Here is a 27277-nt window from a genome sequence, read left to right on the forward strand (position 1 = left end):
TGAAAATTAATCAAATACGAATTGGATAATTGGCTGGGTGTATTAGAGAGAGGAATTAGAAAATGGAAAGTTGACATAATTTGTACGGACTTTGAGAATTAGTAAATGAAAATTTCAGATCGCAATTGCGCTTGGCGTCAATATCCTACAATTACAGCACAGGAATGTTTCCAGGTTAAAAAGCATCTAATGCAGAAATAAGTTGCAAGTACCCAGAAACGTTTCTCTATTTTAAACAAATTCCCCAAATTTCACCCACCTAATGTTTCTCAGAATCTGAATCATTAAATTCTAGATTGACCCCGTTCAGCCGTATTAATACTGGTATCGCCGGTATTAATACTTGTGGATCTAAGTGGCTATAAAAGTTCTGGTCGTTATCCAGCGAATCATAAGGTGAATCAAACAATTCGTCCTTTGTCTCTGCTGGTATACCAGTAGTTCTTAGAACCGACGATGACTGTGAAATAATATGACAAACGTACTGATGGTCTTGATTTAATGAAAAATGTTAGTTAGTTATAGGACGCTAAATGTGGTGATGCTAACGCAACAAACAGTAAAGCACACATCACGAACTGGAATGTTCCAACGGCGAGTCCGTATAGCCATCTAAAGTGACACTTCAATTTCTATGCTCAAAAAGTTGCTATTACCAAATTCCCTTGAAGAAACTTTGTACCTTCTCTCCAAGCAGCTTTTAATTTTACTTTTTTTTATAAATACAGTGAACGTCAACCAAATTTGTGTCATTTAAACCACTCAAAAAAGACACTGCTGATACGATTTTATGACTAGCGCGTGGTAGTATAAAAAGACAATGTAAGCAAGCACAAGCAGTTATTGTATAAGTCGATCAGCTGGTAAAACTGTTGAGGCCTCGGTTGAGGCAAAAATTTGAGTGATGTCAACTGTAAATTTAAAAAAATCAAAAATCTGTTTCCAAGATTATTTTGTTTACTGTAAAGAAACGATCCCAGCACATTTTAAGTAGAAAATCCCTCAACTTAAGCTAAATGCAATATATGAAACAGTAATTAATATTTATACCGTAATTAAAGTTGACACAATTGTTCAGCGATAATTTATCCACTATGGTAAAGGAGCAAAGTAAATATTAAACCAACCGCTCTCCACAGTTAATGCAGAAATTGTATCTACGTATATATCCGAGTTCAATCTTCTCAATGTTTATAAATATGAAATATTATTGTTACCACACACGCATTTTCTAAATCAATATAATTTAATAACAGTAACCGGCGTCCTATAATATTGGATTTGTAAATTCGAAAATATTTATACGAAATTAGCGAAGAATCAGAAGGATATATAGTGGCATGATAAATGCAAATGCAATAATGTAAATTACGCATTGTACGGAACTTAACAATGAAATTTATGAAAATAATCAACTAAATATGATTAACGGTTTCAATATACTTGTATAGGGTAAAACTATCAAATACGAGTCACTACTGTATTATAAGCCAAGTATTATCTTTCCTTTGTTTCGTTCGACAGGCACAAACAATTTGTCTATGCAAGTTTACGATTCAAATTAAAGATCTATTTACAGCTCAGTTCAGTCACTTTAGCAGCCGTATCAGATACTCAGTAACGCAAAATCAGAAAAACACTGAAAAAATCGGGTCTATTACTTCATTTGATATAAGAATTTTCAAGAGATTGTTTTCAAATCTTTTACTTCATTTGTTCACGCAACTTTTCGCTATATAACATCATGCTAGTCAGAACGTTTACGTTTATTTCTAGAATTGTTATTGATAACAGATGATTGCATCGTTTATTTCTGATAGAAGATGAAATCACACCAAATTTGTCCTAAGATGAGTCCTAAGATCATGTGCTATACGATGGCATTTTATTTGACCGAAATCCGTCGAGTAAAAAATTAATTATTTTTCTGTTGACAATGGTTTTGTCGCAGCGACATCTTTCAGTGAAAGAGTGAATCGTTCTCTATCAGAAGAGAATAGAGAAAAAAGAACTGACGCCGTAATCCCTCTCCAGGTTTTCTGAGAAAAAATGTGCTACTGAAAAATCATAGCAGAATACCTAGAGACAAGGAAAGAGCGACGACGCTCCTTAATCAAAGTGTATCTTGTCTAATCCAACAAATACTCTGAAAGTCCACTATCGTTCGAACGAATAAAAGGAAATGGAGGACTCGTGTTACAGTAGTGGTCCGTATTTGGTAGTTTTACCCTATGTACACACTTATCGAACGAATATAAAACATTCAAATTGCACCATTTCGGTTGTTGTAACAGAGGAGAAAAGCGCAAAAAAATCGTATCGAACGAATTCCATTCCGAATATGCGAAAGAAGTTTATTATGATTGTACCGCGGTAATGGCAATGTAACACATGATTTTTTTGTACAAAGAAGAAGCTTAAGTAAGTAGGTACATTTTCCATAGGACTTCGTTTACTTGCCCATATTTAATAAGTCGTTATTTGATTGTAATACCAATAAATATTATCGAATTATTATTGTTGTTGGTTGATTTCAATTTTCAAATGGGCATAGATTATGAATGTATGAAATTCAATGGGTGATTGGATTATATACATGGCTTAAATTGTATTTAATTTATCATTCATTTGATATTTATTGACTTTAATTTTAAAATAATTTCTGGACGTTGGTATGTCTTTCTTTCTTCTTTTTTTTTGTAACACCATTTACCAACAGTGGCATGGAACGAGACCATAAAAAAGACTTTTAAATTCCTCTGACTGTGTATTTAATACCGTGCGCGATCACACATTTAATCTGATTGAAACGCACGATTTATAAATCCATTAAAGCGAATCAATTTACATTAGCAATTCAATAATAATCAATAAATAAACTACAAATATGTGAGATGAACAGAAGAAGAAGAAAAAAGCATCACCGGCTACCAAAACAAATTAAAATCGTTCAATCTTCTGATTTGAACTGATGTTTCGTTGCGCTATTGTACACCGCTAACAGTGTTTCAATAACAATGATAATTGTGATATTAAAGGTTGAAAAAAAAACAACAACACTGTAAGTCGAATCGAATGGTAGACATTAAATCGTTAAGTTAAGACTCGCGAACTAAATCCGATTGTTGTCTGACGAAATGAGATATGACTACATATCGGCTTGATTGAATCGCTACTCGTTTTTACAATTTATAATTGTTTTGTGATATGAGCGGTTATGAGTGATTTTTCGACCATATCAGATTTTTTACTGAAGTTCCATTTGACTGTTATCTTACGTCCAGACTCCCTGCAACGTATAAAACAGTCGGAATCAATTTGCTTTACGCAACGTGACACTTTACAAAAGATTATGAAAATCAATAATATCCTTCGAAGTCATTGTGCACTTAATTGTACGGAAAAATAAAAGTTACAGAAAAAAAAACTTTTTTTTCCTACAAACAAACAGCAAGACGAACGAAAAAAAAAGTTGGAAACAAATAAGAGAGGTGGTGATACAAGAATGTCTTGGAAAATGTCGATAAAAAGTGATAGCGGCAAAGATCAGTGATTTAATATGGTTGTTAAGATCAAAGTACCGCATCGCGAATTAGTTTAGCAAAACACAAAACTTCACATTGATTTTGCACGGTTGATTTTGTCTTAATGCAAGTTTATTTATATATCTCTCTCTCGTTTTCCGCGTATTATTTATATGCATACATACCACCTTCGATCCCCGATAATATTATAAATTGTTGTCGAGGATTAAGTATTCTCTCTGTTGGTTTTTTATTTTTATTTGTATCGGCTACTGATTTCACAGAAAAGTGATTAATTCGATATCAACAATTTTGAAGGGACAAGACCAGCATGGGTCTTTGTTCGAAATATGTAACAATTCGAATGGGAACAGAGAATTTTATATTTCTGTTTCAGTTGTTAATCTGAATGAGCATTATGTGATGGTACACATCCATTCTTTCAAATAGAGATGAGTCATAAAATTGATCGACTTAGTATGGTCTGACTGCACATTAAAAGCTTTTTATGCCTCAACGAGACACACGTTACTCCACGGAAAATGTACTATTTAGAGGCATAAATTTCAACAACAAAAATTTATTGAAAATTTTAAAGTAACCATAAAACCGACGTTGTCTATGTTACTAGGCTCTAAATCGAAACAGCTGAATAAAAGTTTGTAATCGTGCTCTGATGTTCGCTTTGCACTCACACCCCCTTGAAAATTCTTATTTTTATTTATGAGCAATTTCAGTATTTATTGGGTGTTTTAGTATAGCAAAAAAAAATTCCTTTACAATCTGATGACTGTGTAAAATATTGATCTAAATTTACTTTGTGTGAAGTTGTTTTTTTACGAGACACTTGGGACTTTGTTTTCGCGGCAATATAAAAATTAAGGATATGAAGAATAAAATTTGATTAGTTGGAAAAAGAATGATTTTATGCGAAAGCAACCGAGGGATATAGAGGTACATAATAAAGGAAAAGTTAATATAAATTGAGAAATTTATTGAAAAGCTCTAGGGGAAAAATTGATTCTGCTTTTTCTTCTTCAAATAATGGGCTTGAGAGCCGTCCGTTCGATTGAATTTTGATAACACATAACTTTTGACAACAAAAAATAAAGAAAATTACTCGTTTGAGAGTGTGTGTGACAAGGAAAAATTAAAGACTCATTCGAATAACCTTTTAGAAATAGATTTAATCAATAATCCGATTCACATTTAAAAATTGTAAATTATGGAATCAATACCCCTCTAGCAACCTAACTACGTTTATTAAGGTAGTAAAACTGGAAGGTAGCCTTTGTATTTTACATATAAAATTAGAGATGAATCAACAGTGCAAACAAACAAACAATTAAAGAGGTATTTTGACAGCGTCAAAATGAAGTTTGTTTGCTAGAGAGACTGTTGATGGAATTCATCAGATGGATTGCGAAGTGAGATATTTCTGGAAAAATAGCCGAGTTTATTAGATACAAAAATGTATGAATCACATCACTGCTTCTCGTATGAACATGGACAATATTCGGAGGCTGATGAAATCACAGGATGCACTGCGTTTCTTTTGTAAAGATAAATGACTTAAAACATCACATCACCAAAGCCTCCAATTTTGACACTTATCAGTTCAGTGTTTATGCTAGGAGCAGTGCTGTGTAAGAACGGATTATAACAATAATAGTACATTACTGCTATAAGGCTGTATATAAGAGACGTGTACGTATACAAGCGCTTGCGCGAGTATTAGTACGAGTCTCTTATACAGCCTTATATCAGTGAGGTATTTTATCGCAGTAGGCAAACATCTCTTTTTCTTGTGATATAATTATAGCGCACAATACACACACCGTATGCGATAAATAAATTATTTCAATGCATGACAATCGTAAACTGTGCTACTATCACATGGCCATACAACTAATTAAGGAACGTCACGTTATCTGAACAGAAAATCCAAACGAAAACACAAACGGAAACGCAGACGGAAATGGCAAGTTTGACAGATTCATAGAAAAATAATTAAATTCTGTCTGCAAGGATTTTAATTAAACATAATGCCATTGTGTAGCGCATGATCTCAGGAATCTGGTAAACTTATTGTTTTCACAATCAGGTCAATATTTTCCAAGCACATATTGGTTCGATTGAGATTCCCGAGATCGTGTGGAAAGGCTGATGAACAACGTCTGACCTCAGAGATCATAATTATCAGAAGTAAACAAGACAATAGTCTGTTATCGATAAAGTTTACAGAAGTAAACTACCACACAATCTGTGATTCATGTGATCTTATATAGCGAAAAGAATTTTTGAAAAAATGAAGTAAAAGATTTGAAAAATCTCTTGAAAATATGTACTTTTATCAAATGAAGTAATAGACCCTAAATTGTAAAAAAGTTAATTGTTGGAGTGTGGATTGTCTGCGATTTGGCGGCTAATCACTTCGGGAAATTCGGTTACATTTCAGTACACTAAAGTGGCTGAAGAGAGCCGTAATGAGATTTTTAAGGTAAATCTGATACATCCAAAATTAAACTGTTTGTGCCGGTCGAATTTGATGAATTTTGTGACCGTCGGCCTCAAAATAGTTCACATTTTTAGTGTTCATTTCTCGTTAATAATTGTTTCTTATTTGAACTACTGTACCATGTAAGGCAACACAAAAAAGTACGTTCGACATTTGATATACCATCATTCGAAAAGTAAAACATTGCTAAAGAATATCTAATTACTACCACGATAAATATATTTGTATCGCTTTAAGCACGAGAAAGAGACAAGCCAAATCAATGTTCAACCATAAACAGTAATTTCGATCATAATTACACACATCTAGCATATTTGTACGATCACATAAAAATCAAAAATTATTTTAATTATTTTCAATCATAATTGAAGTTTGATATGTTCTCTGCGGGAGTTTCCATTCAAACAAAAATTGAAAAATGTCAATCAATGTTATTTATTAAATATATACATTGGTGCTTAATATTTAGCTCAAGTGTATGGTAAAGATATCTTTCTCAAAGATTGGAGAATATCAGGGAAAAAAATAATAATAAAAACGATCAAATGGACATATTCGATTATGTACTCGTGTACGCGGGACGAAAGGGTTAGGCAATGGGATAATGAGTTAGGCGTTCCCATTTGTTTGCAACGAAAACTGGACCGAAGAAGGTACGCAAGCCCCAGTGAATAGTATTTTCTTTCGCAAACTTTATTTTTACATTGTTGGGGATGTAAGTCTCTCATATGACAATACTGTGAATACTCAGTAGCAATAAGTGTACTCAACTCTGTATGACATTTTACAAGTTAAAAAATTCACTTCCTTTCTTGCACAGCATTGAACTAGACGTATTCTTATTTAGTTCCATCGATCCTTAATCATCGCATCAGGACCAATAATTGTACTAGATTCGAGACTTAATTTCACACTAACTGTCAACATTTCTGTAAATAATTTTCGTCATAAGCCGTCCCTGAGTGAGAAACAGTCATCGAACATTTTATAGAAAATTGAAGGCTTTTATAATTTTGTTAAGTAAGTTATGGACAATTTGACAATTTGAGGAAATTCTTTAAACCGATTTTCGAAGGTAGTAACGGGTAGAGTCAACACGAGACAGATCTGAAATTTCCTGGAGACTGATTTGACCCGAAACTGATTTTTTCTTTTAACTTAACCCGATACCTGAACATCGTTGGCTGACCTGAAATAGTCATATCCCTTCGTTTCTACAGAAGAATTAAAACAACATGTTTACGTTTAGCCTCAGCTGTCGTAGCTTACTAACCAGCTTCGACAAGGTTAGATATGAATTGAAATTTCATTTTCATTATGATTCGCTAGACTTGTTTGTGTGCAAAATGGGATAGTTAGAGCATTGTATCAAAATGCAACCTTTGTAACCAAAACCTTTGTTGTCATGGCCTGACAAGAGACGGTCAATCTGACATTTTAATTCGAAGATTTGTAAGTAACCTCAACTGACCTGGAGGATCTACATAAAAGCGCATGAAATATTCCTCCACTTCTGACACATTGACTGGGTACCTTTATAGTTGCAGCAGTCAATAATACCATTTTCGAATTGATTACAAAACCATATAATTTGATTCAAAGGGTGTTTCAAAATGAATTTAGTTCCTTGTCAATTTGAAATGTATTTACAAGTTCAACGCATATAATTTTCTTATAAGAAATTGTTGATTTTTTATTTCGCTTTTGAACATATTTAAACATAACTAACTACAAAACCGTGTATGCTAACACATTTATTATATGTACGTGTAGAACGTATAGGAATAAGAATCCGAACCGAATTCCCCATACAAAATCAACGTTTAAACGATACCTTTGATTTTCCCTTTTTTTTCATTTAAAGGAAAAGAAAAAAGAACACAATATGCGTAAGTCGAAGCTGTCAAACTGCCACAAGTTTGAAAAAGAATTTGATTATAACCGGTCGATTTAATTATAATAACAAAGGGAACGACTGAATGAGTTCTTCTCCAGTGATATCAAAAATAGAGAGTGATGTATTAAAATCGCCCGCAGAGGTTTTATATGTAAAGCATTGACTTTTGATAAAGTATTATATATATGTGATGCACTTGCGCTGGTTTGTAAATGCTATGCATCCATTTCAAATATTAAAAATGTTTTCATCCATTTCCAGTCTTCAAATGTTTTGTTTCTGTTTTTCGTATTAGTTAAAGAAGACTATTGATTTGTGGTGGGTTGTTCAAAAGGAGATACATCCGAAAATGTTTGTTGTCTGGTATACAACACTTTCTGTGATGCATTTCGTATAATGACAATGACAAAAAAATACGGGGGTGTTGATACACTGAATACATAAACTTCCATTTAGAGGAAATATCGAACAAATCGAAAAACCAGCCCAAAAAGTAACAAATAATCAATTAATCATGTTTAACTTTGACGAACGCGGCTAAAGTGAAAAACCAATCATTCAAGACCCACTGAATTTCGTGTTGATTGTTTTGATTCGTATAATGTAGTCTAGGATGAAAGAAAATGAGGCAATCTGAAATCTTTTGATTTGATTCCTCCACCTGCAGCCGATGTAACATGCCCATGGGTTTGGGTTTCCACGGACAGGACATGGGCATTATCATGAAACGTTGCAAACACTGTTTTCTACCCTTGGCTATCTACGCACTATAAACATAATTTAAAGTCATCATCTGTTATCGATAGCCATGTTAAAAATAATCGATAAGCTCTGAGTTATGTGGTCTTATATAGTAGAGTGTATGTTAAAACTATTGAAGTAATAGATTTTGTAATCACACATTAGCAAGATACTTCAAGATATTTTAACCAAAAGAAATTAAAGATTCAATAAAAACTTGGTCACTGCGGACGGTAATGCCAGAAGTCATGACGCTGTCAGCATTATACAGAACAAGTGGAATCCCAAATTTATCGTGGCCTTCGATTCAATACACATTCTCAAGACGGTAAATCTTGTCTTCAACGCCTCTGTATGCACCAGACAATGGACTGGACAACGTTCTTATTTAGTTCTGCTCTTATTTCATAATTTGAGGATGATAATGACAAACGGTCGTATTGTACCATTGAAACGAAACGCTAAGTGAATGTAAGGGTATTATTTGTGACTTGTCAAATGCTACAAATTATTCCCAATCTTTTCGAGTAAACTTTATAAAAAAAATTAAACAGACAAAATTACAAAATTATCAATATTCAGATCTCGATAACCATTAAATTGCAGCATTTAAACCGATATTTGAACAATGAAATAATGATATAATCAAATACTACGGTGTACAATACATACAGCGTGGAAGCGATAACATTATTTACCTTTTCGCCTGGAAACAAAATCCACACTCACTTAGACGAAAACTTTGCTAATTAATTATGAATTGGTTACTCCTTGAAGAAGCAGTTTAATCAGAAACCGATTATTTGAAACCAAATGTTTGTCATGTAACCGCATATTACATTTGGAAATTTTGGGTGTTTTGTTTGTACAATAATTTCCTGTTAAGTTATTGAGGTTTTCGATGTGAGAAAATTCAAATAGATTCTGATCTGTAATTTCGGTTGTGCATATAGGTATCCTATATATGACGGAAATGTATGAGCTGACACGCTACAATTTCGAAGAGAGCGTCAAAATAATATTTGATAGGCACAAGTGTTAAGGATGTCTTTTATGTGTTTTGCCAAGGGTCTTTTCTCAGCAAATTATTTGTTACTTTTGTGTATATGCCAATATTTAATCAACAAATAATGATCCGTTTGTTCGCAGAGCATAATGAAAACCAGATGGTTAGCATTGCAATTTCGTCAATTTCGTATTATGTGGTTGCAAGTAGAGGGAATGATAATAAAGTTTCTGTTGACAATCACAAAACCAATATCAGAACTCGTCATTATTTCTTCTCTTACCACTACTGATGCTCCAAAGTTTTTCTTATTTTATTTAAGTTTGTTGCTAAATGAAAATGTTGATTCATATTGCAGTATAGTCAGCGATATCATTGTTTCATTCCACACGGTCTGATATCGCTGTATTATTCATGATCATAAGCTAGTAGAGCTTATAAGGGAAATTTTTCTTATGCTATTTGAATAAGATAATGTCAGCACCAAGCTCCCAGCTACGTTATTATAGAAAGGTTTTGCCAAGTTTTATTCACTTTCGTGAAGTAAACGATTTGAAATCAATCTACTGAAAATACTTAGATCAAATGAAGTAATAGATCCGACAAAAAAAATTTGCTGATATGCTTGTCGTCTGAAAGTTGAAACATATATTTGACGAGATGTAAATTTACTGTACATCTACAACCCTTCTAACTTGAGCGTTTTACATTCGAAGACGACGATTTACTAACATCCGTATATTGGTGACAATCGAAAGAATAACGTAATTTATTACATTGGAATATTTACAACGACGATAGGGTGAAATATTCACGTAACTCAAGAGAATGTTATTTTTTTTCTTTTAAATATTTCAATGCATTTGTAACATTCATCAGATATTATGCCATAGAATGGTAAATATAAATCTCATAAAATACATTTCATTCACAAGATGATGTATTGTAGTTGGAATCCTTAATATATTTTTCCTTCAACCGCCACCGCAACCAAATACATGTACACTCCAAATCACTATGAGTCTTCCTTTTTTTAAAGAAACTGATTTCTTCTATACATTTTTGACGATCAAATTGAAGGTTTCATGCTGCGATTTCTATACAACGTTTTTAATATCGTGGTTTGGAAGAACAATGCTGACTGTGATACTATGTAATAAAAAAATGGTACATAATGTCGCATGTAATTCGATTTAAAGTAAATAAAATTTAAACTTTTCTTTCGTCTCCACAAAGTCCAAATTAAGTAAATGGTCAGAGGTTAAATTGTATGTATAGTCAGTCTTGTCACGCCGGGAAGTTGATCAGCAAGCTATTTTAAATCAAAATCTAAATGGAATGAGCCAATGAAATGACGATTTTCCTATGGAAACAGTCTCTCATCAAAAGAGACTGGTGCACTAACGAGGTACGCCGTACGATTTAAATCCAGGAAATACCAAATCTTCAAAATCGTTTTATCTTGAACGCATTCATTATTCATGTCAAAATAATATGAAAATGAGTGCGTTTGAATCCGTTTTTTAAATTGTTTCGTCTTTCGCGGTGACATTAGACCATACCTGGTAATTTATATTCATTTGGATATTGCAAACCATAATGGTTAACCATGCAATGGAAACAGTTGGACCATCCTGTGAGGTTACGCCGGTCCGGTCGGTGGATGAACTGAGGAAATTTTAAAACGTACTTTATGTAGATGTTCGTTCTACGTTTTTCCGCAACCAAAGAATGAGTATACTGATTCGAAGACGCAACTCAGTGCAGATTTTAGGAACGTTTAACTGGAATAGACGGTTGGTGAGTCCCTCGGTTAGTCAAAAGAATTTTTACCAATAATTCCACAAAGTTCAATTAAAATCAATTTGTATAAAAGTGACTCAGCTGTACCACAAATTTTGCTACTAGTCTACCTTGGTCACTGAGCCAAAGATCCGTTATTTGATTGGTTCTGATTAAATTCAAAGTTTAAATTTTTTGCTTATTAAGCGTCGTTATCCATCAAAAGACTTATAAAGATTCGACAGGCACTACTGCTGATGTTCAGATAACAATATCGAGCAAATTTTACGAAATTTTACAAAATTTTCCTATAATTATTTGCTCGAATTTGGACAGAGCGAGTGGATGAATATAATATCGCTAATCAGTAGACAAAAAACCAGCACATCAAAACGCCCATCACATTTCGTTATGACAAAAACCAATATAAAATAAATAAACTCACCATCAACATATCCAAATCCATCCCCCTTCCCAACGATATTAGATTTATTCCGTATGGGTATGCTGTAAGGGTTTCTTTTTTTTTGGCAAGTTTTACTCGTTTTGGTGATTTTTTTTTTCATCCATTCGCTTTTCTTGGTACCACATAACAATATGTTTTTTATCCCCAAAAACAACAACATTTAGCCCTTTGTTGGGGTTGAATGGGCAATTGAACGAAAGAGATCACATCACGGATATTGGAAAATCGTTTTTTTATTGTTACCAATACGGATGTGGGCGATGTGTGGAGTAAAAGGCTCAAAGGATACACAACGCACATATATGAGTTATATATACACACAGTAAAAAAAAATATTGTTGGGATAGTTGAAGGGTGATTTATTAGAGGAAAAGATGTTTAATGCTCTTTGTGGATTAGGGAAAGAATTTGTCTCTTGAGAAGATGATTTATTGACGATAAAAAATGGAATAAATAAACTTTATTGACATTGTGTTTGTTCCGAACAACGAAAAAAAGGAATTGAAACAACCGCGCATATTATATCTGTACGTAGACACTACACTAAACACTTCAATGATAACACCAACAACATACTCTTCTGTAAATATTTCAAATGTCTCAAAAGACAATCAAAGACGGATAAAAAAAAACGAAAATTATAAGTCATTTGAAGAATGCGTTGGAAAATATGTTTTGTTTGTTATTTGGCGCCTAATTTTATTAACGAAAAAGAGATGCGTTATCAAATCAAAATATTTATTTTCATAGCATTAAAACTTGATGTAGTATACACAATAATGTCACACTCTATGAATTGACGATAAAATAAATTTTATAGACCATATTCATGTTGTTTAATAAAAATATTTTCCATTTTTTTTCGGTTTTTAATTAAATTTATTTAAGGCATGGTGTGGTAGTAAAACCTGCTAATAAATGGTTCGTTTATTCAGTGCGACACATCAAAATTTATATTTTTTAAATGAATGTTGCATTGATAAAAGGGATACAAAAAAATGGAAAAATATGTGCAGTGCCGCATCTTCATAGAGACCAATTGAACGGTCCAGGGCGCTGGGAATATGATCGAGGTTAAATTAAAAAGACAATTTTTGACACACAATAAAAATTGCTCGTCAAGACAAAGGGGCGCTAGAGAGCTGAATGGTTTGAATGGTTCAGGGCGCTGAGTGCTAGATGCTGCAGAAGGTTTCTTTTACAAAACACCCTACCGAAATCGGACCGTTTTTGTAGTGGAATCATTTTTATGTGCGTAGACACGATTTGAACCCTTGAATCCAAAACCAATTTCAAAAAATTAGACTAAAGGGGTGAGTTTTGGAGGGTGCTGTAGCTCTGCAAAAACAACTTTCGAGATAAAAAAAATCGGTAGGCTCTTCGTCAAAAGTATCTCTCGCACTGAATGTGTGCAACTAAGTAAGTTGAGTGACTCGGTTCTATGTGTCTCGTCGAGTCTAATTTTAAATATTTTTATTAACTGCCCGCTCGGAAACGCATTTTCTAGCGAGGGGCTATTATTCGTAAATATTATTAATATTTGTAAATTTCGTCGACAAAGGCAGTCCTCTGAGGATTTCGATGATTATTAAGGATTGTCCTATCGTTTTCCAAAGATTTTCAGGGGATTTTTGCTTATTCTGGATGGCCATTTAAGAGATTTTCTTTGATTATGTGAATTTGAGGGTTTTCTATGGATTTTCTAATAATTTAAGGATTTTCCTTCGTAAAATTTCGGAGGATTTTAAAAGAATAAATTTTTGTATGTGACTGAAACAGACAACAGATTTTTAAGAGCTGAAACAAACGGCTAGTTTTTTCTTTTCGATATTAACGACAACAATGATCGCTTCAGTTAATGTGTTCTTTCATAAAAAAAATGTTCGTTGAAACAAGCGAAGTAAAAGATTTTGTGTCGAGCACTAGGTAATATTGCTAAAGAAGTATCAGATTTAACGCATTTATCGAGATTCGCTTGCCGATTCTGAAACGTTAGGTCGAAAGTTATCACAAATGAAAATTTTGAAGTATCTCAATGTCATAAAGGAAGGCTAACATCTCTGTCATCACGATGCAACAACTATAAGACATGCCGTTTATTCTATCTTCCACTGCGTATATACATAGAAACTGACGCTGTCACCTACAAAAGTTTCTGTCACTAACCGTATTCAGCTAAGCTGAATAGGGCGACAGCACTTGAGATTCGGTGTAAAGAAAAGAACTCTCCAAACAATCTGTATTATGTTGTGATTGGTTAAAGTCATATAAACACGCTCCAAGCAAAAAACAAGCGGGGAGTTGCGGGAAATGTTTATATTTGGTATTTTAATAAAAATTAAATCTCAGCAAAAAGGTTCATAACGTACATTCCATTCTACAAACAACGATACACTTCGAAAAGAATTTGTGAACCACTGAATGAGTGAATAAATGTTGGACTGTTAAATCGGAGCGTTTGAAAGAGAAAACAATCGGAGCGTTTGAAAGAGAGAATATCAAGGACTCTGATAAGATGGATCAGGACGCTGATATTGATTACGAATTTTGAGTTCCTGTATATTGTCAATAAGAGAGTTCGTATCGTCGTGAGGAGAGTTCGGATTTCATTTGTGTGAATTTATCTCAGATTTCGTTTATTTTGAGTTTATTTGAGTTTGTTCAAAGTTAGCGTTTACTCCGTGCTGTATTGGGGATTTTTCTAAGCACTCTCAATTTCTATCACCTTCATCATCTGATGAAAAAGTATCCAAGTTTATAAAATAGTCAACAACCTGTTCAACGTTGTAAATTTATGCTGTCTTGTAAAGGAGCCGGTGGAACAACTGATGATGGACAGTCCTATACTGTCCTAGGGCCAACACCGGACTCTGAGGCCGAAACAGTACTTCCGTTTCGATAGAAGTCTCTATCAAATTCACTGTACGTGATGGTCGGTTGAGGAGGGAAGAGCTAATACTCTGTTAAGGTTTGATTGAGTTCAGTGATTGAGTTCAATATTTTTGTGCAAATCAGCAATTGAGTTCATTTTTGTGCAAATCTTATCGTTGTCATCGAAGTGTATCGTTGTTTGTAGAATGGAATGTGCGTATCAACTGATTCCAATTTTCTGCACTTTTTTTTATTTGTGAAATTTTACGTCCAAATTCAATGGAGAACGAATTTCGCAGGAAATGTTTTTGAATTTTATACAAGTAGCACTGAAAGTGTGAATTTTCAACCGTATTAATTCTAAACTCATAAGAGCTGTTGTTTAAAATATGTTTCTAAGAAGTTTAGAGTTTAATCAAAAATAATAAATGTGTTGAGTATTTTTTTGAAAATTGTTATACTCTTCAGTGTAAGTATTTCACGTTTCATTCGTTCAATAAGTGGACATTGGATTTTTTTACATAAAATTCTGGAGCTAAACTGAAAAGAGTAAAATCTTAAAATCGGTTGATGATTTTAGAAAAATTAAAGTTTTCATAACTTTTTACAACTTTCGATACAATTTCAAAACAAATAAATCACCGTGGAAATGATTCTTGCTCGATTGTTTTTAGTAAATTTTCAAATTTCACCATTTCCCGCAATTCCCGGTTAGTTTATTGTGACGATTAACTGAAATTCATCGACCCAAATCTGTCTAACTTTTGTCTAACCTTAATGTCTTTGTCGTATGCTACAGAACTGTCTTTCGCGCATGCTACAGAACTTGCATCCACACAAACTTTTTCCTTACCATCTCCGATTACCTTTTCAACTATTACCAAAATTGGATGACTGATTATGGTATAAAATTCGATTAATAATTGAGTTCCACAAATTATTGTATCTCAACTGAATATCACATTCAAAGAAATACCAAAGTCTTATTCCACTCATCAATGCACATAGAACCTCCGAAAAAAAAACAACCCCCGAAGCAAACAATACATCACAAAATCACTCAATTATTACATAATTCATTTATTGGTGGCAATGAAAAGGTGAATGTAATAAAGCTGGTGTGTCAGAGAAATACAATGTAAAATTTCCCGAAGCATGTAGAACATTGTATGCTTTATATATAACCGTACATGAGTGACTAACATACCGTTCATTGAGAAGAGAAGCTTTTCGGAAAAGAAACGGAGAAACTTGTAACAGAGCACACAAGTTTTCTTCTTGCGGTGTATAAGGAAATAATTTTCCACATCTATGATTTCGGTAATCTGTTAACATCTCAAGGGTGTGATTTTAATTTTGTTTTTCATGTTTGAATAATTCAATACAATGGAAATAATTCTGCCATATTTTAATCATTGTGAATGCTTACGTATTTCAGATTACGGATCTGTGGTTATTGGTATTGGCGAAGGAAAATAATTCAAGTCGATTTGTCACTCAGAGAATATAATTCTTTGCATAGTTGAAGGTTTTTTGAAGTAATAGATTTTCGAAAGCCTACTTCAAACCAGGGTTGGGCTGCGCTAGTTGTATGCTAAGTTTTGTAAACTTTCGTTACTTAAAGCTACAATTTATTATGGCTTTCAAAGACAAAAGCTGATCCTTGCACGAACCTTTTTTTCTAAGATGTCGACATCTAAAAATCCTTCTGTGAATCAGGAATTTCTATTGAACCCGAGGTAACGGTAAAGTTCATAGTGCAGGCTTAACCAAAATTTCTGTTTCACAATTTTTCGATGTCGACGTCTCAGGAAAAAATGTCTGGGAAGGTGCACGAAACAACTTTGTCTTTTAACCCCATTCGAAATTTTGGCTCTAAAATCGAATTTAAAAAAACAAAAAGTAGCGGACGACTAGCGTCGCCCAACCCTGCTCCAAACTAATAACAAAAACTCCAAACTCAAAATTACCTCAAACAAAGGAAAACTACTACTTCCTACTTACTACACTGGAGATGTTACCTGATACGAAAAACATGCGGCTGCCACAGTTGTGAGGAATAAGCCTATAAATTTATCATCGAGTAACATCTCGCCAATACCAACCTGTCCGAATAGAAAAAATGAGAGGGAATACTGTTTTCTCATTGTGTCGGGCGAGTATCGATCAGAATCTGAATCGGGGATGTCCGTTTCTCGATTATGATCCTTTGATTCGGCGATACAATAATCAGTGCTAACAACTCTTGCTACGCCGGTGACTGGTGGAAATTCTCGAATGATTTCTGTAAGATTTAATAGAACATTTTACTAATGTTACTTTATAAACAGCTCGATAAATTGAAGGTTTTCCAAAAATTGAAGGCATGGATGTAATGGAACCCACAAATACCTTTCATCCGTACAAATATTGGTTCTACTACTTCTTTTGATCTAAACATTTGAAAGATATTGACATGCAAAGTCTCCTACTTCATTTGTTTTAGCTAATGCTTTTTCCATATAAGGTCACGCTATTCAGAGCTCGTCGTTTATTCTTGGTCGTCGTTGTCGATAACAGATGCCTTGAGGAAGTGTCTACTTTTTAGATAACGAAATGCACCAAGCGATAATGAAGAAAAGTTCTTTGAGTGGATTAACCGAGGGATTTACATCTACTGGACGAGAAACGTTTTTCAACAAAATTGAAACAAGAAATTTATATGACAGTGGCCGCACATTGGCAAGCAGTTACAGTTTAGTCATATGAACATTTCAGACAACTTTTTCAGTCATTTTCACTTTACTTTCGGCCAGTTCCGTTCCAAACTACATTTCACCTAAAGTCCGTTTCTTTGTAAAACAAATTTTAATATTCACAACAAAAACGTCTTTAATAAGTTATATTAACAACTCCGAACTCACTTATTCTCTGTACGAACCATCATCGCCAACACTTCTATAGGAACCATCGTCTGAAGATTCTGACCCATGTGATTCCAACCATTCGATCAATCTGGCAATGTGTGCTGGCTCTTGAGGAATATGGTTACCAACCGGCTTAAAACCGCCATCATCAACGGTGTACTTGTAGTTAATAGGAGTACCATCAGCAGCAACATATCTCACTTCACCTTCTTCTGATTCGCCACCAACACCTGATGCTCTAGCGTAAATTCCGTTGCTGGTTTCGTATGAGTATTGATATGTACCGTCTGGATTGTTGTTCTATTTTGTGTGGAATTATACGAGGCTGTTAAGGTTGAATTGAGTGTAGGATTTCAATACACTTACACTCTCGAAATTAACAACGTTTGCATCTGTATCACTTGTTTGGGAATAAATTGCTCCGAATAGGGCTGAAAGTACAACGACCTACATTGAAGGCAATTGGAGTTAAAACAATTGAAAATCAATCAAAAATGAATTTGTATTACCAATTTGAACATTTTAAAATTTCGGTTTGATCTGACACTTAATTCAACGCGAATGGATCAGTTGCAACTGCTGATATTAGACCGTCTTCTAATTCTATTTATACAAATAAATTGATAACGAGAACAGAAAGAAACTGATTCCGAATTAAAAACCAGATTTGCACTACATCAATGCCAAACGAAATACCGATTTCTCATGGAAATGACCTTATGGATCGAAAGATGTTTCGATTTCCATTCTTTTGGTTTTTGTTGATATTAATCAATAACCAGTGGTTAAAGTGCCAAGACGAAGAGAATCAATCTATGAATATAAATGAGGGCTAATTGACTTGAGATGCTTTCGTTTTGTTCATAAAAGTAAATAGTAAAGGGAAATCGATTCTCCCAGCGTATTATACTCTGCGTTGCTCAATAAAAAATCTCAATTCAATGCAATGTGTAGAGCAGACAATGGACCTGAGTGATAATTTATTCATTTCCAATTTGTGCTAAATTCCGTGCAATTCTTCCGAACAGTTCGTTTAATATTAGATGATTTATGCAATTTTTATGTGTTCCATAAATAACTATAATAACAAGAAGCTTCCTCATCATCGTCTTGATCTTAATTTCTTTGAACTTGAACAATAAGTAGAAAAAAACCAGATCTCAGGTCATATTGGAACATCATGCCATACCGGCTGGCCGATCGTTTATTGTATTATAAGTGTTTGTATTAAGCACCGAAAATAATTTATGCAAACTATCCTAAACGCGCATTCGCTAATCAGCAGTGATGGATGAATGTTGTTCATAAGTTTATGCAAAACGAACGATAAACTGAAGCAAAAGTTCATTGTCTCATTTGTTGAAAGTTGAAAATGAAATTTATTATGACAAATGGAATTTATTAAAAATCGACATGGAATTGCAAACAGAAATCTCAGCCGATCGTAAATTAGTCAGCGGCCGGAGGCTGGAGAAAAACATATATAGCGACATGATCTCGATTATGTATCCTTTTATATATCTATCTACTGTAAGGTGCATCAATTTACAGTAAGGCAAGTGAACTTTCAGCCGCTTAATATATATACAACTATTTACAAGGCTAGAAATGCGAAGTAGTAGCTTAGTTCTCGGTGTCGTAAACTACCCCTTTACTTTTTACAGTTCTAGCTATATAAAACACTATTTCGTCTTTCTCTGAAAACATACTGCAGCATTAGAAATCAATATCTTTTACTTTATGAATCATTAATTGTAACATTCTATAAAAAAAACTAGCCAGAATTCCACTAGCCTATTTACTTTCTTCTCTACTAGTGATAATGATAAATGTTCGTGATTCGAATAATGCTCCGGATATCGCTAGATGTTTGTATAGTAGATCGAAGGGGTCCTGATTTTCCTGAAGTTAAATTTGTTTTGTGATTTTAGTGCAATGCCACATTTTGAAAAATATTATAGGTAACGTTTACTACAGCTTTTCAAAGAACGCCCTAACCTTTTAGAAAAGGCAAAACATCTGATATCGACAGCAACGACCAAATTAAGCGATGAGCTACGGTTAATGTGGTCTTATATATATTATGTTTAAACAGCCATAGTAAAAGATTTTTTCTTATACAGGCGGGTAATTTGAACAGAAGAAGTAACAGATTCAATGACTATACTCTTTCTTCTTCCTCTTATCTGTATCAACAGACAATAAGACAAACGTCGTCTGCCGTCTGCCGCGCTCGATTGCACAGAAAACAGAATAACGTACAACAACAAACAGAGCGTCGGGCTCTTCCCTTACCCAAGGGTTCACGTTAAGTGAGGGTACAGAAAAGACAAACGCAGTTTCGACCTCGGGTATCAATCATCCTCAGTTGATGCCCTTCCCGAGACAGCAGCAAACGTTTTCTTCGGACTAGCATTTAAAAGTTTGCATAAAACACTTGCCATCTACTGATGGAAACAGGATTCGTTTAGAAAGCTACTGCGAAGAAAACCCTGTCGTAGCATCACAAACAAAATCACCGCCGCACAGTGCAAACAAAAAACATTAAAAAGTTCCAATAAAAAACTTTTTTCTACGCATTCCTCCGAATTTCTCACCTCCGCTTCTCGGTTCTTCATCCCATGATTTCCATCCTGCTTCCGATTCTGCTCCTTCCGATTCTGCATCGCCGACAAAATTAAGGGAACAATTTAACAGTGAAAATAGGACAGATTCTTTCAGACACTTCCTTTAGATGTAATGTAATGTGTAATGTAGATGTAATGTTGGATTTCTTTAGTTATTTAGTGTTATTTCTTGAAAGGGTTCGGAAAAGTGTACGAAAGTGCAAAAAATATTACATCCATGTCTTCAGGATCGCTCCCAGGACTCAGTGAAACACGTGGATTCTTAGTATCACATTAAGATTTATGGAGTTATTTTAGCGACTTAAAATTAGATTTTAGTGGGTTCAATAGCCTGCTGTGACAAACTTCTGGATGTTCCCTAAAAATACGCAAATCGCAAGGTATATTGCCTAAAGACCTCGGAAGTGAAAGCCTGGCTTTCAGTTAAAATTAGTGTGGTGAACTTGTAGGACAGTGTTGTGTTTATTCAATTTTTGTTAGCGATCAACAGTATTGCTATTATATTGACAATTTGTTTTTGTTTGGCAAAGTCCAAGTCAAAAATAGTGTATTGTATTCGTATTTTGTAGTATTAACTCGGCGCGGATTAGTTTGTTGAACTACTGGAAAATTTAACGTATAGGCTTACATCAAGTTTGTTGTTAGAAATGTTCGGACTAAAAATGTCAACTTATTTGAGAATTTTTAATTCTTTTGAAGAATATGCGGTGACACGGCCTAATTGTACCGAATTGAATCATATGCGTTTTTATTGCCTTTTCCCGCATCTTCCTGTGCGTGATCTATTTGTGGTAATGTCATAGATAAGAAAATCTTTTATAAATTCGTCATTGCTGAATAAAACAAATCATCGAATGTAAAAATAATCAACAGAAGCCATTTCAGACAGTAATCAGATCAGAAACAAACAAAAATTTATTATCAGATCGGTTCAATTTTTGCAAATTTATTTTCGGAATATTTACACTCTGATTGCTCGTCTGATTCCCGCTTAGACACAAAAATTTCTTCAATTAATCATCAAAAAAAGTGTACATCAAAGACAGACCGCAATCAATCTAAACGCATACGTATGCAGACTCTTTGAGTTATTTAAATTGACTTTTTAGTATTGGTATTTGGCGCTCATAAATTGCTTTAATATGGAAGATCAAAGCATATTTTTCCCTTTTGCGAAATCGATCACTGCACGATTATCGGCAAATAATTAGTTTAATTAAAATAACAGCATAAAAAAACCGACTGTCAAATGTCGTTCAAATTGATTAATACGTATTATATACAGGCAGCGATTGTGCGTTTTGTTAAGGCGAGGAAAACGAAGTGAGTTCAAACGATTTTAAGATTTCCGACGTGTGTATACAATAGATTAAAGAGGGTAGCATATTTGCTCACATTTATAAAATATTCCCTTGTATAATACCAGTGAGAAAATAAATATCGTATGCATTCATCAAGGATATTTTTATTTATGGTTCACAAAAATTTCAAGTAAAAATTTTTGCTTTGAACATAAAGCATTTTATCCACCTTAAAAGTTGAAAAAAAAACCGCGAACGATATAAAATATGCGCAACGATATAGAATATCGCAATATAAAAGCACAACAAAAACACGACGAGTAAAAATCCAAACACCAAACATTATGTGTATAATGGTAGGATGAGGGATATATCATAAAATGAAAATTTTCTTTTGCTTCACACAAGCGCTTAGGATTTTTCCACATAAGTAATTTTTACTTTTTTTTAGTTTTTTGATGATGGTTACGTAGGTAATATGCCATGCTAGGAGTGTGCTTTTCATTTTCGCCCAAAGATGCATACAGAAAAATTACTGGAATCATTAAATATTCGTCTGGAAAAACCGAAGAATTTTCATTTTATAAATTAATTTCTGTACCGTTGTCGGTTGTTGTCTACTAAATCCGGAATCTCAACACACATTTAATAACAGATTTTTGTTTGCAATTCGCAAACGATATGTGCATAGAATTAGATGCAACGGTGCTATTTTAAATATTTCCCATAAAAGCGAAAACTAAATTTTTGCGGATTACCAAAAACAAAAAAACTCGTCACCGAAGATTGTTTCCAGATTTTTTTTTTACATTTTAAACAAACTGAGCAATGCTAAATAATATTTACAAGATCTAACGGTACCGGTTCTATTTACTAGAGAGTTTGCGCAAATGACATATAATTATAAGTCGACATATAAATCCGAATTTATAAGTTATAAGTCGGTCACTTATAAGTTATAAGTCACGTGGTTATAAGTCACGTGGTTATAAGTCACGTGGTTATAAGTCGACTACTTATAAGGTAAAAGTTATAAGTTCATAAGTCAGGCCTCTTACACCTCCTTATTTCCTTATTTTTACTTATTTTGCGCGGCAAAAATAACAATTTTTATTATTTAACAAAAAGAACTCTAATAAAAAGGTGGTGTCGTAGCTCATGATTGTTACAATACGACTGGTTTAACATTATATTTGTGTGGTTCCACGCCACCTCCCTACTCGAGAGTCTCGAGTTGAACTATTTGATTTAACATATAAATCACCCTTAACATTGTCTCCTTATTACAAACAATTCAAGGTTTTAGCCTCATTTACACTTACTTCTTTCAAATTTATACGTTTATACTTTCACCAATTTATTATTTCGAAATTCGAACGGGAAAGAACAGCTTTTGCAGTTAACGAGATCAAAATCTAATCCAGCAAGTTTTTAAACTTGAGGGTGGAGTCAAGTTAGAATTTCCGCTGTAAGTACGTCTTAAATTTCAAAAATTTTGTCGCATCGAAAACTGATTGAAAACTGCCACCCTACAAAAACGATAGGTACGTCAAAATAAACAGTGATTCGTTTTATTTTGAATTTTGAAGCGCACTTACAGTGTAAATTGGTAAAGCTAAGCTAAGCTTTGCTAAGAATCTAATTCAAGCCTTAAGCTCGTCCAAAACATTCAAATTTTCATCGTGATAAAAGTGAATTTTACGATACAACTTTACAAAAACGATACGTCAAAATAAAGTTGAGGCGGACTTCCGATGTTAATTGCTGTATCTTAGAATAATTTCGATTTTTATCGAAAAATTTCTCCTCATTTTTCCTTAATTCCAATAAACAATTTCCTTATTTCTCCTTATTTTTGTGCTAAAACCTCCTTAATTCCTTAATAAGGAGTCCAAATTTAGAGTGAGAGGCCTGTCATAAGTTTATGTGTCAAAAGTTTATAAGTCGTAAGTTTACTAATCACTTATAAACGCATCACACTTTGGGACGTTTATTTCAAAGTTTGAATCTGGAGAAGTACAACGCGAGGCATACACGTATCAGAAGCCTGGAGTGAAGACTGTCGATTAGTTGTCATGTCTGGGTTCTAATCTTGCCAAAAGCAACAAATTATCGAAGACGAAGACACATCTATTGTTTTTGAATGACATTAAAATAAATAAATGAATGTAATTCTTCGAAAAAGTCGAATTCGGTCTTTTTCCTGCAGTTTCCTGATTTTCAAATAATTTACAAATAAAGTAACAGATTTTGAAATTTTGTTGTGATACGCTGGCCGCTTCAAAACGATTACAGCCAAAATCAACGATTTGACATGAGGGCAGTTAAAAGCATGCCGAGTCTTTGGCGGCTGGCCAAAACAAAATTGGAAAACTATGGGTGGTTTGAAAAAGGCCTGAACAAGGTTATGTCAATGGCAGCTTGAACAGCATTCAATGATTCTCTGCTCAAACCTGTCGAAAATGTGCTTGTAAGCACAAACCTTCAATTAATTCCATCGTCGTACCGATGGCAACATAATAGTTCTTTCTCGCAAACATCGAAAATCATCAAACTGACCAAGTCTTTCAAATCCTATTTCCATTTTCCCACTTCCACATACTTTGATATGGGTTTTACATATATTGTTTGGGAGAAAAGCGATATATTGTTTTCAATGTGTCGAGTAGTTGAGTGGATAACATCCAATACGGTGAACTTATAGTCTGCCACATAAAACACTGTTTGTAGTGTCTCAATATTGTATTGTAATTTTGGATGAGGGGAGAAAACTTTCAAATGTTTTGTTTTGTACATTTAATTGAATGACCACTAAACATAAGTTGACGTCTCAAAGGAAGTATATATTGACTACGGTTGGACAATTCGGGTATTATATTATATGGTGTTATGGGATGTGTTCGACGAAGATGAACGGGATGGGAGGTTGAAATGTAAAATAAATTAATTTTGTCTGGTTTAAGATTGACTCGGCGATAAGTATGCAACATTTTCCAAGATGAAAATGTTTACAAGCGAAAAACGTAATTTTTGGCGAATTGAAATGACGATTTGATATAAAATTAATTCGGCAGACAGTCTGCTAATTTTATGAAATGAAATTCGAATTGTTAGTCGCTTAAAATAAACCTTAAATCGCAGATGGTAACAGGTATGGTAAAACAACTGGAAAGTAAGAGTAACTCTGATGTAAACGGCTAGTTACGACACGAAACTTTTTTTTTTCTAACTCACCCACTTCCTCCGCCCATAGACAGAAAAATGGCACAAAATTTTCAAATAAATATCAGACTTCCCTCTTTTTTCGTTTGAAACTTTTCTGACTGAACCGAACAAAAAAAAGTTTATTGTGGCTTTCTATTGAGCACTTCTACAAATGAGCCACAAAGGGTTGCAAATTATACCTTTTAAATACCATGTACGTATATAAATCTAAGAAAAAAAGGTTAAATTAATGAAATACTTACGTTAACTACATCAAATACGAACACAAAGAATTAAAAAGAACAGAAACAATTTTTAATTGGAAAAGAGTTTTCTTTTTGAAAGGATTTTTTTTCATCGTAAGTTTTTTTTGTTGTGCCGTTTGGCAAATTTAGAAAGCGTTTGTGTTCTGCAGAATTGATTTGTTTAGCGTCAATTCCACAAAAGACACACCCTAACAATGCTATTTTACCCTTTGCCATTTCCATTTCCATTTCTTTAATTTAACTATTTTTCTACCTTTAACCAATTAACATTATAGCCAGCCAGAGCAATAGCTAAAGCAATTTTCTTTTATTTCATTCGGGCCATTAAAGAAGCAGACCTATTATCGAAATTTTCCTTTTTTCATTTCGATTTCTCATTAAACAAGCAAGTTAGGGAAGCTTACATACGTATATATACAGCCGAATCAAATATTGCACATTATTATGAATGTGTAAGCATACATGGGGATGAGACGATGATCGTTAAGGGATGCTATTTTAGTATTGTGTAACAAATTCTACCGTTGTAATAACAGTTTTTGTATATACGCTTTCTGTTAATGGCCTAAACGACATATTCACCATGTTATATTTATTGCCTTTCTCGATAATGTACCGACAATTATTACAAACAGTGAATATTGAATATGTGTACTTCTTAGCGGCGAAGATTTCTATCGTTCCATAATACGCTGGAAGTTTGCAAAAAGGAAAACAGTCGAATGAACCGATTTTCTTCAATGTTTAATATGGTTTTTGAATAGAAGGCAATGGCAAAACCATATAATAATTTACGAGCTTCCATAAAAACCTTTTTTTTGTGTGTGTGATTCTACCGTTCACTTCATACTTATAACCAAAGTTTGAGTATGAAATCAGATTGGGTCATGAATTTTTTTTTGTTCGTTTTTTGATTACCATCCTTGTTGTAATAAGTGATATATTGGCAATATAAAATTGTTGTTTTGTTCGAAATGTAGTGGGAAAAACCAGAGGGAAATGTCTTAAATCATGTAAGACACATTCAACCAATGTTTCATCGTCGATTTCCGATTATGACATTTATGCGAAAATAAAAATGGAATGAATTGCCTGTTTTACAATGTTCGGATGTATTTGAATTATTTTTATTGGTGTCGCTGCTTGGTTCGGAGAATGTTCAATTGAAGAGTGGGACAAATACGTTTTATTATTATTGTGATGTAATTATATGTTTAATGGATGTGATTGAACGATGATATGGTTGTTCAGACTTGGAAGGATACACCGAAAGCATTTTCATCCAAAATATCCATTTATTAAATAGGCGACTTACAAGAAGAGAACCATTATCGCCCTTTACCGATGGCAATGTCATCTGTTATTGACAGTGATGACTGAAAAAATAGACGAGAATGCGTTATTTTATGGTAACATATCTGTTAAATGTATTGAAGTAAAAGATTTAGGATGAATCACTCGAAATAGTTTAAACATTGGAAGTAGAAAATTCGATAATTTAATTGACAGCGGTTATAAGCTTGTTATTTACAGATAACTAAAAGAGTAACGTCCGCCCTCCCATCCACTTGTGTTGGCAAATGTGTATTAAAGAATCTTGAAGCTTATGTTCTCATGTTGTCATCTAATAGGAGAAGAGGATTGTATCTTGTGGATGGTGGCTAATATATTATTGTATTTAAAGGAATAGAGATTTGTGGACGGAACAGACTTACAGGATCGGTGTTGATAATTAACTAATGTTGAATAATACAGTGGTGCTGTAAGGTGAAAATAGGAAACGAGTGACGATCGATCTCGGTAATATCGTCTTACTAAGACGTTCTAAAATGATGTGTGTCTTGTTGCCTTGACTGTAGATAAGAAACATAAAGACGATGTGACTTTTGACGTAGGCATATGTTTTCAGATCGACCAAAATTCTTCAAAGAAATTTTGTTCAGAGGAAACAACTCGACAAAATCATGTCCCATATTTAAATCAATATCAGGATTTTTTACCTGTCGTCTTCAGAAAGACGCACAGGGGTTTAGGGGGTCTAGAGGGTCTTAAAGGTCTCAGAATCGTTTTAGTTGCCATTGTCATTGCCATCCTGGGTATGAGCAGCTGGCGATAGGTGCAGCCTGACAATCGCTGTCTTTCCTTTTCCATTGAAAAATGGCAGTTCT

At 33.8% G+C, this 27277-nt stretch overlaps 1 protein-coding gene and 1 long non-coding RNA gene across 2 annotated transcripts; both read right to left on the reverse strand.

The window, feature by feature from the left end:
• Positions 1–331: 331 nt before the first annotated feature.
• On the reverse strand, positions 332–22679 carry LOC119077645. Its single transcript, XR_005087845.1, has 4 exons — positions 22514–22679; positions 10359–10365; positions 3608–3613; positions 332–342 (listed from the first exon to the last, which is right to left on the reverse strand). It is a non-coding gene; the product is annotated as an uncharacterized LOC119077645 (long non-coding RNA).
• On the reverse strand, positions 17638–18341 carry LOC119077644 (flexible cuticle protein 12-like). The gene is made up of 3 exons (XM_037184865.1): positions 18221–18341; positions 18078–18158; positions 17638–18011 (listed from the first exon to the last, which is right to left on the reverse strand). Exons 1-3 carry the CDS (start codon positions 18230–18232, stop codon positions 17709–17711), a joined length of 396 nt encoding a protein of 131 aa, XP_037040760.1. The 5' UTR covers positions 18233–18341; the 3' UTR covers positions 17638–17708.
• Positions 22680–27277: the final 4598 nt, after the last annotated feature.

Source organism: Bradysia coprophila, unplaced genomic scaffold, assembly GCF_014529535.1.
Source record: "Bradysia coprophila strain Holo2 unplaced genomic scaffold, BU_Bcop_v1 contig_24, whole genome shotgun sequence".
NCBI classification, from domain to species: Eukaryota; Metazoa; Arthropoda; class Insecta; order Diptera; family Sciaridae; genus Bradysia; species Bradysia coprophila.

Excerpts from the sequence above, each read along its gene's own strand:
- LOC119077644 (XM_037184865.1), bottom strand. Across the intron at positions 18,012-18,077 it reads ACGTTGTTAATTTCGAGAGT|AACAACAATCCAGACGGTAC; the intron begins GTAAGTGTATTG and ends CACACAAAATAG.